This window comes from Pholcus phalangioides, unplaced genomic scaffold, assembly GCF_987345545.1.
Source record: "Pholcus phalangioides strain wild (caught in Gottingen) unplaced genomic scaffold, Ppha-v1.0 ptg000032l_1, whole genome shotgun sequence".
In the NCBI taxonomy this organism is placed as follows: Eukaryota; Metazoa; Arthropoda; class Arachnida; order Araneae; family Pholcidae; genus Pholcus; species Pholcus phalangioides.
The window spans coordinates 9,875,306-9,886,738 of NW_028301622.1; the positions used below are offsets into that span (position 1 = coordinate 9,875,306).

General features: G+C 37.3%; 1 protein-coding gene across 1 annotated transcript; it reads right to left on the reverse strand.

Annotated features, from left to right (window-relative positions):
• Positions 1–4,720: 4,720 nt before the first annotated feature.
• Positions 4,721–9,202, reverse strand: LOC149066943 (uncharacterized). The gene is made up of 2 exons (XM_089253116.1): positions 8,381–9,202; positions 4,721–4,738 (listed from the first exon to the last, which is right to left on the reverse strand). The coding sequence occupies exons 1-2, from the start codon at positions 9,200–9,202 to the stop codon at positions 4,721–4,723; spliced, it is 840 nt and encodes a 279-aa protein (XP_089109242.1).
• Positions 9,203–11,433: the final 2,231 nt, after the last annotated feature.

Below are 11,433 nucleotides of genomic sequence, written 5' to 3' on the forward strand. Positions count from 1 at the left end.
CCGGCCCGTAAGCCACAGGACCCAATCCCGCCGAGCAAAATCGCGCAGACACAATCCCGATTTAATGCAAAAAAAAATTTTTTTTCATTGAAATTTCGGAAGAGAGAGAAAGAGAGAAATATACCTTTATGTTATTATAATCAATATCTGTTAATTTCAATGTTATTTGAAGGCTATGAACTCAAAATTTATCTTTAATAAATTCATTGCGGCCCACCCTCTAAGCCATATAATGATAAAGCGCATGAAGGCCCTTGGACCAAATATGGCCCAGGGGCTTATCTGATGGGGCCTGCCGTCAGCAAAATTTCATCATCAGCTCTGACCCTCTGAATCCTAACACATATTGGTGGGATCAGAGACGTACACAGGGGGGTGGAGGCATTGGGGGCTCGTGTCGCCCCCCCCCCATGATCAAAAATTTATTTTTTAATGAAAAAAAAAATTTTAATTGAAATTTCGGAAGAAAATAACTTTATATATATTATTATAATCAATTTCTGTTCATTTCAATCTTATTTCAAGGCTGTGAACTCAAAATTTATCTTTAATTAATAAATTCATTGCGATCCATCCTCTAAGCCATATAATGACTGACATTTTCGTAATTTTGTATTTACCAGAGAAGAGTTATAAATACAGTCGAACCTCGATTTAACGAATCGGATGAAGTCAAAAAAATTACTCGTCATATCGAGGAAACCGTTGAATAGTGGTCAAATTGATCAGGAGCATAAACACACTCGAAACTATAAATTTTAAATGCTACTTACTTAGGGGTTGATGTTACAATTTATTTCTGACAACAATTGAAAGAAGTTCGCAGAATATCGTTATATCGAGATTTCATTTGCTAGTTCTATGAAACGGAAATCAATATAACACACACGTTCAAATTATAATACAATTGCATTGTACCGTTGCTTACATAGAATCTACGCCTCACCCCATGTACAACTGTCGTACTTATGAACCTTTCAGAATCTTTTCTTATCAAAATCACAAATGTGAGCAAACCTTTATTTTTTCAAAAAAATTCAAATTTAAATTATTTTGTGAAAAATAATTCACTTTTTTACAATGATTTCAGCCAAGATGATGCAGGGTATATGCATATTCACGAACATTTTTTTCCAAAATTTTACTCCTGAATTTTATGTAGAAAAGCACACTTTTTTTTCCAGAGACTTTCCTAGATCATAAAAATTTGTTGGGCTGCCATCAGGCAGCCCAACAAATTTCATATTTGCCATATTCTAACTAAAAACTCACTCAATCCTAGGGTGACCATACGTCCCGTATTTCCCAGGACAGTCCCGGTATTTTCTGGTTTTTTGGTCGCCCCGACTTTTTGGCAAAAGTGCCCCGGTTTTTCCCGTATTTTACACGAAGCCTACATGAATATTTACTCTTTATTGAAGTCAAAGATCGACATTATTTTTCAACTCATAAATTATTTTATGATAATTACAACTATAAATAAGAATATTAATCTCCCACATTCATCTTGGTGAACGTTTTTCTTCGTGCAATTCATTTTAATCCACTTCAATTTGCAGTAATGGTTCATTTCCCACCATTTTGATTTTTCTGTAATTTCAACAATATTTGGCAACTTTGTTTGGTTTTGGCGTCATTTTTGGCGATAGTTGGCGGTGTCCCGTATTTTCCCGTATTTGGAATCTTAATGTCCCGCATTTTCCCGTATTTGGAATCTTAATGTCCCGCATTTCCCTAGAGGAAATATGGTCAGCCTACTCAATCCACATCAATCCACAACTCAGAGCTTGACAGCCTGAGGTCTATGCTGACCATATTTCCTAGAGAGAAATTGGGATTCCAAATACGGGAAAATACGGGACATCGCCAATAACCACGCCAAAAGTGCACAAAGTTGCCAAATATTGCTGAAATTAAGGAAAAATCGCCATGGTGGGAAACAAAACGTTACTGGAAATTGCAGTGGATTAATATGAATTCCATGAAATAAAACGTTCACCAAGACAAATGTGGGAGATTCATGTTCTTATTTATAGTTGCAATTATCATATTATAATTTGAGTTGAAAAATGATTTCAATCTTCGACTTCAATAAGGAATAAAAATCCAAGTAGGTGTCATGTAAAAAACGGGAAAAACCGGAACGCTTTTGCCAAAAAGTCGGGACGGCCAGAAAAAAAAAAAAAAAAACCGGGACGTATGGTCACATTACTGAGGTCAAAAGAAAAAAAACAATTTTACCGTGAGAAAAAGCAAGCAACCCATACATTTGTGGCACCAAGGTCTGCAAGGGATAAGTATCGGTCGCAACTTTATTTTTACTTGACACGGGTATTATTCTAAAAAAGTGCTGAGATAATTCAAAATTTGGATTAATAACGAGTATGGAAAATATATTACGCATACATTTTTACTATTTCCTTCGTATTTCTTAGGCTGAACACATAGCGAAACGGAGAGCAAAGCAACGATGGAGAACAGATCCGAGCAGCGAAATGAAACACACTGATTCCAATGCGCTTGCGTATAGCGGCGCGCACCGCATCAGAGCGGGAATTCCGCCACAAGCGATAAGAGCAGCGCATTCAAGATATTTTGTTTTCGCCGCTCTGCTCGCTTGTGTGTAGTTTCAAGATGGCCGTCGAAGGGCTTGTTTTCGCCGTTAAAAAGCGGTAGTGAGGTCAAAAATGTCACCAGAATCCAGTTAATGTAAAATGGTCGACGTACTTCAAAATGGTGTGGACGATCAAATGTAAAAAGCAAGTACCGAATATATTTTTCACATATTTCCCATCCAACTTTTTTCGTGTGCACGTGCTTAACCAAACTGAAAATGATTTATATTTCGAGTTTATAATATTTATATTTTGAGTTTTAAGCTAATTTATCATGCACCGTGTGTGGGTAAATATATTTGAGTAGTCTGAATTAAAAATCATGTATGTTTCTGTGAAAAAATAGCAAGTTCGATTTGTTTGTTTATTTTCTGTGTACCGTCAAAATATTTCCATACTGGAAGAGTACCGAATGTTTTTTATGCTGGATTTTTGGGTGTCAATAATTACGTTTCTTGCTTAAAAAAATAAAACAATGAAACCAACAAATACTCATACAAATAAAGCTATTCGGGGGGGGGGGGTTCCACTTCTACGCCTCCCGCTTATGCTAATAATACTAATTTAAATGGTAGAAGGGGGGGGCTTTGATAAATTTGATTTTTTTCTCAATTTTTTACTAATAAATTTAATAGGAAATATCATTGATCTTTCGAGAAGTGATCGCACTCAAGTGCCGCGGGAGAACATGTAGGGAGGAAAGCGACCAAAATATGAGGAATATTTCCGTAGTTATATTTGAAAATAGTGATATTCACACAACACTATTATTTCTAAATTATTTTCTGAGCAATGATTTTTATAATTATGAAACTTTTAAGCATTCTTTAATTAAAAAAACCAAGCTGATTGCGAGTTTCTTTCCTATACTCGCTGCTATATTAAATGCCCCCACTATGTATGCCATGTTCCTTGCTCGCAGCTATATTCTCGTCTCGCTTCTCTTCCTTCTCATTCGTCGCTTTGCTCGCCGCTTCCACTATGTTCTTAGCCTTACGTGTCTGTAAAGTTGCAACAATAACTGTTTACAATAGAGAACTATGGAAGTAAATCCTCATACACATAAATCTTCGTACCAAAGCTCAACACCTCATGTAAAACCTATGAGACGGTGTGGGGTTAAAACAAAAGTGGTACTTGGAAGTACACCGTCAGTACATAAAGGTTTAAACATGAACTAGGAAAATACTGTTAAATAGGACGTTAAAGACTATTACAATTAATTGTTAAAGAATTACATAAATGAATATGTTACTGTCAAAGCCCGAAATTGGCCAGATCACGAATTGGCCATCTTCGTTCCAATTTGACTTGCCCAATGTCCGAATTTCGGGCTTTGGCCAGCCAGTTCGCTAAGCAGCTGGAGATCCTTGGCCAAAGTTCGATAACAAAAGGCGTGATTCGGAGGCATCGCCAAGTTTGTGTTTTTATTATTATTATTATTATTATTATTTTGATAATTATGGCCACGTCAGCTATAGCAACTCATCACATCGCGGTCACGAAGTGGTAATTTTTTTTTTTAATTTGATGGAAAAAATATATGCGCTTTATATAATATTATATATATTATTAGAACGAGAATCTGAAATTAAGGATTTGAAAGAACAAGTTTTTGAATTTAGTAGTCAAAAGGGTAAAATGGAGAATACCATAGAGAACTTGAATAGTGAAATAAATAACTTGAAGTTGATAAACTTTGAATTAGAGGGAGAAAACAATAAAAGAGTAGAGGCTGAAAATTTGATGCTTATAAGTCAGCAAGAGTTAGAAAAGACAAAACAAGAATCATCTGATGAAATAGAAAGATTACGAGGTGGACTAATGGACAGTTTAACTAAATATGGGAAAGAAGGACAATTAGATAAAGAGTTACGAGACAATGCAAGACTAAGAAAAGAGATGGAGAATTTAAAAGCTAAAAATGTGGAATTTTCAAGGAATCTAGAAGAAGCAAAGACAGATAGTCAATATTTGAATCTCTATTCTGAAGAATTAGGGGAAAGAAGAGAATTGAAAAAAAAAATTGAGGAAAGTTTAAATAAATCTAACTCAGAAGAAATTAGAACTATGATGGAAGAAGGAGTGATCAGAAGGAAGTGGACTTAGTTAGACTGATACACCTGAAAACAAGTCAAGAAATAGCTATTAGAAAATTAAGACTGAAGGACTTAGGACAAGAAAGAAGAAGAGTTGCTGGACATAGTTGAAAAAGTAACAACTGACGGATTAGAAATTATTATTAAAGAGTTACAAAGAATGGTTAAGAATCATAGAAAGGAAGATAGAGAAGTGCAGGTGAAGGTACAAGTAGTCCGAAATCTTTTGCAGAAATTGTCAATAATCAATTAGAAGAAGAAATAGATAAAAGAGTTGCGAAAGATACAGTGCGATTGAACAGTAGAAATTTAGTAGCTATAACATCGACATCAGGTGAAAAGGATATAATAGGAGACTTAAAAAAGGATTTTAATCCTACTTTAAATAGAATAAATAATTTTAGAGTGAAAGATGATTGGACAACTAAAAAAGGGGTAGTAATAGTGGAAACAGAAAAAATAGGAGAAATTTAGAGGTGAAGAATTAGCTAAGAAATACAAAATAGAAAGACTAATTGGTAGAGATCCAAAGATAATTGTTTATCAGGTGGATAAAAAGTCGTTGAGAAAGAACTGGTTAATTCCATACGAGAGTTGCAAGAAGATAAAGATTTAAGAATAAGAGTAATATCCAAATCTGAAATAGGAAGTGGTTGTAATTGGATATTGCAAATAGATCCAAGACTGTTTCATGTAGAAAAGGATTTCATCACGGGTGGCGAAGATACAATGTGAAAGAGTACACTCGACCAATGTAGTACTTTAAGTGCTGGCGTGTTGGTCATTTGGCGAGGAATTGACAGATGTAAGCGATGTGGAAACGAAGGTCACATAATGGCAGCATGTTCTGCTGAACTAAATTGTGCTAATTGTGAGGAGCAGAATAAGAAAGTAGGAAGAAATTGGGATGTTAATCATCTGTGCACAGCTGGCGTCTGTAGGACCTTACAAAAAGAGATTATCAGAATTATATCTAGTAGTACAAATTATGAAATTTGTTAAGAATTGATGTATTAAATTGTAAATAGTCCCACTAATGTAGTAAAATGGACGCTTGTAAAATATGTAAATAAGAATTTTGTATTGCAGGATACAAAGATATGTATAATCTGTAAAATAAATATGAAAACTACCAGCCACGAGGTCGAGTGGGAACCCGGGATGGGAAGTTGCGTTTTGGTTTAGTTTGGGGTTTAAATTTACCCTGATTTTGAGTTGGGTTCCAGGTTTTGGAACCTACTCGACTGAGCAGGACGGCTTCGTGTCGTCCGGTTACCAGATTATGGCGTATATCCTTCGGGATGGGTCGCTTAAGTGCCTAGCTCATATAATATTATTATTTTTATAGTTTTTCTCAAATCTCTCTTTTTTTCCCCTCGTCACATGGTTACATAAAAACATGTGACGTAATGTAATATGACCAATACAGCTACTATATATAGCCACACGTTTTGGCAATAAAAAATTGGGGTTTTTTTTGCCTAATGAACCGTCTTACATCACCATATCAAACTTTGACCAGGGATCTCCGACCACTTCTTGAATCGGCCGCACTTCGGACTTTGGCAGTAACAAATATACAGTACTTGCTCTCTATTGAAGAATCATCACTATATTTTACGGGAATGTTCAATTCCAGCGAAACAAAGATTTTATTATCTGGCAGATTTTTATAACTGAAATACTTCCATGACACAAAAGTTTCAAATTTAAGTGAAAAAAAAAATCCGATAGGAGTTGAATTACGAGATACAGTATATCCACCAACATTTCATGCCGTAATATGAGTGAAGCTGGGCTGAAGAGATCTCGTCAACGGAATAATTCCAGTGGCAAAGTTCTGGCGTTCATTCATGCTGTAATATGAGTAGGTTCAATCACCGTACGAGTTGATTCAGGAACAGCCAATATAGTTCCCAGTAATTCCCGGTGACAAAATAGGTTACAGACGACGGAAATTACACGAGATAACATACTCTCGTGTGAAAATATTCAGGAGCAAAATTTACAATTTTTAAACTTTTAGGTGGAAGAGAAATGCATGGAAATTTCGTGAGGTATATAAACTCTATCGATAATGGGTTAGGGAAATAAACATATATGTATATTGCAATGTAAGCATGGAAAAAAGTAACATTTCTGTATTATATAATTTTCTACAATAATTTTTATGAAGTAAATTCACGTATTGGTAATTCTAGACACGTAAAATAAGATAATAAAATATGCATCTTGAAATATGTATTACAAATCCGAAGGCATATTATCAATTATCAATGCTAATTATTCTTTATGAATCTATTTCATAAATAATAATTAGCATTGTATTAGCATCATTATTTGTGAACCTATTTGATTGCACATTGTAAATCAGTTTAGTTTGTGTTTGTAAATCAGTTCCATTCGTATTCGTGAATCAGTTCCATTCGTATTCGTGAAACAGTTCCATTCGTATTCGTGAAACAGTTCCATTCGTATTCGTGAAACAGTTCCATTCGTATTCGTGAAACAGTTTAATTTGTATTTTTGAATAAATTTCACTCGTTGTGCACTACTATCAACTTAATAATTTATTTTATAACTTAGAATTGACTCAAGGAAACATTTTATTTTCTTGATATTATGCTGAGGTGAACTCGGAAAGTCATGAACTCGGAGAAAAGTCATCTTGTCTCCGCCGGGACCCGGTGAGACAAGATGACTTTTCTCCGAGTTCACTTCAGCATAATATCAAGAAAATAAAATGTTTCCTTGATATCTTGGGCTGAGAAAAAGCCATCTATCTCTTTAGAATTGACTATTTACCTATTAATAGTGGTTGAAGATGATGAAAAGGTGAATTCGAAAGTTTTACTCAGACCCATGCAGACAGTGTTTGCGTTTAAAATATTCGCAAGGAGATCGTTACCAAATGACTACTACTAATTTACCATACATCGTCTCCGGTCATCCCCATACAGAAATTGAGTAACGATCGAGTAGTTGGGGCAGACATGAAGTCACTATCTATCGATCGTCGCCTCGAGTTCGATAGGCGAAGTGCTTCTCATCTATGTTCTTTAACAGGATCGGACGGGCGGACATCACATTCGTGGTGATAGAAGAGCATCTTACCACTGTACTACTCAGGAAATACATGACAAACGACTGACAAATCGGAAAACAAATTAGAATTAGAGCCTAATGTGGAATCTTCTCATTTACCATGTCACACCTAGTTCGATTGGTTGCCGGTTGAATGCAATTCGGTCTGTGCGCTTCACAATTTTGTTTAGATGCGCCAATATAACAAATTCTTGAGCCGCAGCCGAATTCGGGACCCCTGTTACTACATACAGTCTTAGAGACTAGCAGATGCATGTGACGCAACATATACTACGACAATTCAAGTATCACTATAATGCACCAGGATGCATTCTAGGATTGTATGACAGAAGGGTAGAGCACCCCATTGCGCTCGGGAAGTTCAATATAGTCAGTCTAATTTCTCTGAGACTTCATTAGTTAGGTTTGGGATTCATCCTGCGCCTCGCTCGCAAACAGTGCCACCAGCGCACTGTCAGGGTGAAGACGTGACGATCTCCTTAACGGCGCTGGTACCGGAGTTGCAGGAGCTGGAGGAGACGGACCCCTTATCTTCTCGGGATGTTCTTCAAGGAATTTCACCATTTTTCTTCCTGATGCCTCCGGCATATTCCAATGCAATTGCCAATTTGCTATCATGTCCCTCGAGAGGAGTGATTTTGCGTGAGAAGCTGGATATAAGAGTTCGTCGTAAAAGACTCCGGTATTGGTCGCTTCTTTGGCAGCCGCATCCGCTAGCCCGTTTCCCCACTGGCCGTTGTGGGCTTTTACCCAGCAGATGCGTATTGATGGGTGAGATACAAGTATACTCCTGATCTTTCTCGCCATTGTGTTTTCAGAGAGTGGGTTTAGAATGGCCTGGAGACTTGAACGGCTATACGATCGTATTACAGTCTGCCTCCTGTTTGTAGCTGCATCCAGAGCTGCTGTAAATATAGCGAGCATCTCAGCTTGATATACTGAATCGTTTTCTTTTAGTTTAGCAGCCCATTTATCCACAATCTCCGTTTCAACGGTTTTTATATAGGCAGCTCCTGTACCTGATTTCAGTTTAGAGCCATCCGTGTAATATACGACGGATTTCTCGTCAGGTTTACATCCTCCGAAGAGCAGGAGTACTTGATTGACCTGCAGAGATTCTACAGGATGTGAGGTCCAGCCTATAGTTTTTTGCTCGAAGGCGTCCGGGACTAATGTTTCCTCTAACAATGGACATGACTTGTGAAGCTTTGGAAGACGTGTGACTCTTGCCAGGAATTCTATCTTGAGGGATAATGGCGGAAGTCCCAAGGTCACGTGAAGAGCATTCGCAGGTGTAGTTCTATACGCACCAGAGATATATAGAAGGAAGGGTCTTTGTATAGAATCGAGCGTCTGAACATCTGGACCTTGGGAGAATGCCATTTTGAAGCTCCATAAGATAGCATAGGCTTAACCAACTGTCAAGTAGAGGGATGTCCTTAGAGCCCGTGTCAATCCCCACTGTGGTCCGGCCATCAGGCGCATCTTCTGAAGAACACCTGACGCCTTTCTCTTCTGTTCTTTGATGTGATCTTCCCAGTTAAGTTGCTTATCGATAATTGGCCCTCAAACGTCAAAGGTCAGGCTTATGCTGATGACCTTTTGGTAATTGCGTCTGCCCCTACTGTCAAGGGATCGGGCGATCTAGCAGAGGAAGCCCTCAGAACAGTGTCAAATTGGCTGCACATGCATAAGCACACTCTCGCTATGGCTAAGACAAAATTCTTGTGGATATCAAAGAAAAGACATCCCACCATCTGGTTCCAAGGGAAAACCATCAAGAAAACGGACGTGCTGTGTTATTTAGGTGATGCACCATACAAGCCATTTGACAAAAAGGGGTGACTGAATCCAATGACTAGGGAGAAAAATTTCACGTGCGCCCAGTGGCACATAAGGGCCGGAGACCGCAGCCTGGGATTTCGAAAGAAGTGCAAATACAAATACAACGCCACAACAGGCAAGGGAAAAGTGGAAAAGACTTGTGGGCAAGAAAGAAGAAGCTGCATGTTGAAGTGGGAGAGAATTGAAAATTGTCTAAATACACAATGTATACAAAAAATATACGTATATACAAGTTATACAATGCCTCGACTGTGACGGGAAACGAAGAAACAAAGCCTCCGTCCACAGTCGTGTTTCCCTCTCCTTTTACAGAATATGCAATATACACGCACAGAAAACATACAGAGCCTGCACTGCAACTGGAATAAACAAACAGATACGTCGTTGACAGTGCTGGGCATTCACATTTGAATTAACAAAATCGATATTTCAAATGGATATGAGTTATGTACTGTTTATTATGCAGGTCTGAAATCACATTGAAACGAAAATGAATGCAACAGGAACTACAAAATGCAGAATTAAATATATTATAATATACATATAATATTTATTAAATATATATTTCGACGATTACCCTGCGAAATGTAGTAGTGATTATATAGTATATCATCTGCTCAGACATGTACGTCATATTTTTACGAATGCTTTGCGAAATGAAACGTTCACATGAAACATGGCAACTTGCCAAAAACCCGTTCCTATTTCTCGAAGCTTCCACGCCGGCTTGTCTAGCCGAATCTAAATATTTGCTGTCTAGCAAAACATGACGTGGCATCAGATGAGTATTTAACAACCGAAATTTTACAGAAATTCGCATTTCTGCGATTCTCGTTTACGACTGCAGACGTTTTCTTGCTTCCGTTTTGTTGCTGTGGTTTTACTATTTACTCAGTTACCGTGAAACGATAGATATAACACCATATAAACAGTCTGGCCCGGTAAGTTTTTGCGTATTTTTCTCTCTCACTTTGATTATTTGTAATTACTACATACTTTATGTAGATACATATATTTTCGAGCCAGGAATCTCGGTAATTTATACCAAATGTGACGTTCCACCCACTTGAATTTCAGTTTGATATACAACCTGTTTCAATGCATCATATTAATTTCATGATTGTTTTGCGTTGGTCTTATCGTGGGGGAAGTTATTGTGTATCTTTCATTCGGAAGGCAGCAAAGTAATATTTTTTATTTCTGGCATTGCAAAAACAATGACATATAAGGCATACGAAACATTATCTAGTAGAATCACCGCGAATGATTTCCCGATCTCTACTGGTTTCTAAGGAACCGGAAAACGGAAAAGTGATTCTCAATCATAAAACGCACATTGCCTCAGGCTTTTATAACCAGCATTCTATCAAATATAGTTTAGACCAGTTTTCCCCAAAGTGGGTAATATTGCCTATTGCCGCCGGTTACGAAATGATTCGGGGGTGATAGAAGCTGCGGATATAACATAGGATCACATGGGTTTACTTGAGTTGGGGGCGATATGAGAAAAAACAATCCTGAAGAATGGGGGGGGGGGTGATGTGGAACAAAAAGGTTCTGGAAACTACGGTTTAGACCAGCGGTTCTCAACCTTGTTTGACTCGCGAAGAACTTTTAAGTAAAAAAAATCCATGGTGGACCCATGCAGGCCAATTTTTTTATTATTCCTCAAACTTACTGATTTTTATTATTTAAAAAATATTTATAATCCTTTTAAATTTTAGTGGTTCTTTATATTATTTTCCTCGAGAGGCCGCGGAGCCCTTGGA

What these genes read in the sequence shown, in the direction of transcription:
- LOC149066943 (XM_089253116.1), bottom strand. Translation starts at nt 9,202, where the DNA reads ATGGCATTCTCCCAAGGTCCAGATGTTCAGACGCTCGATTCTATACAA.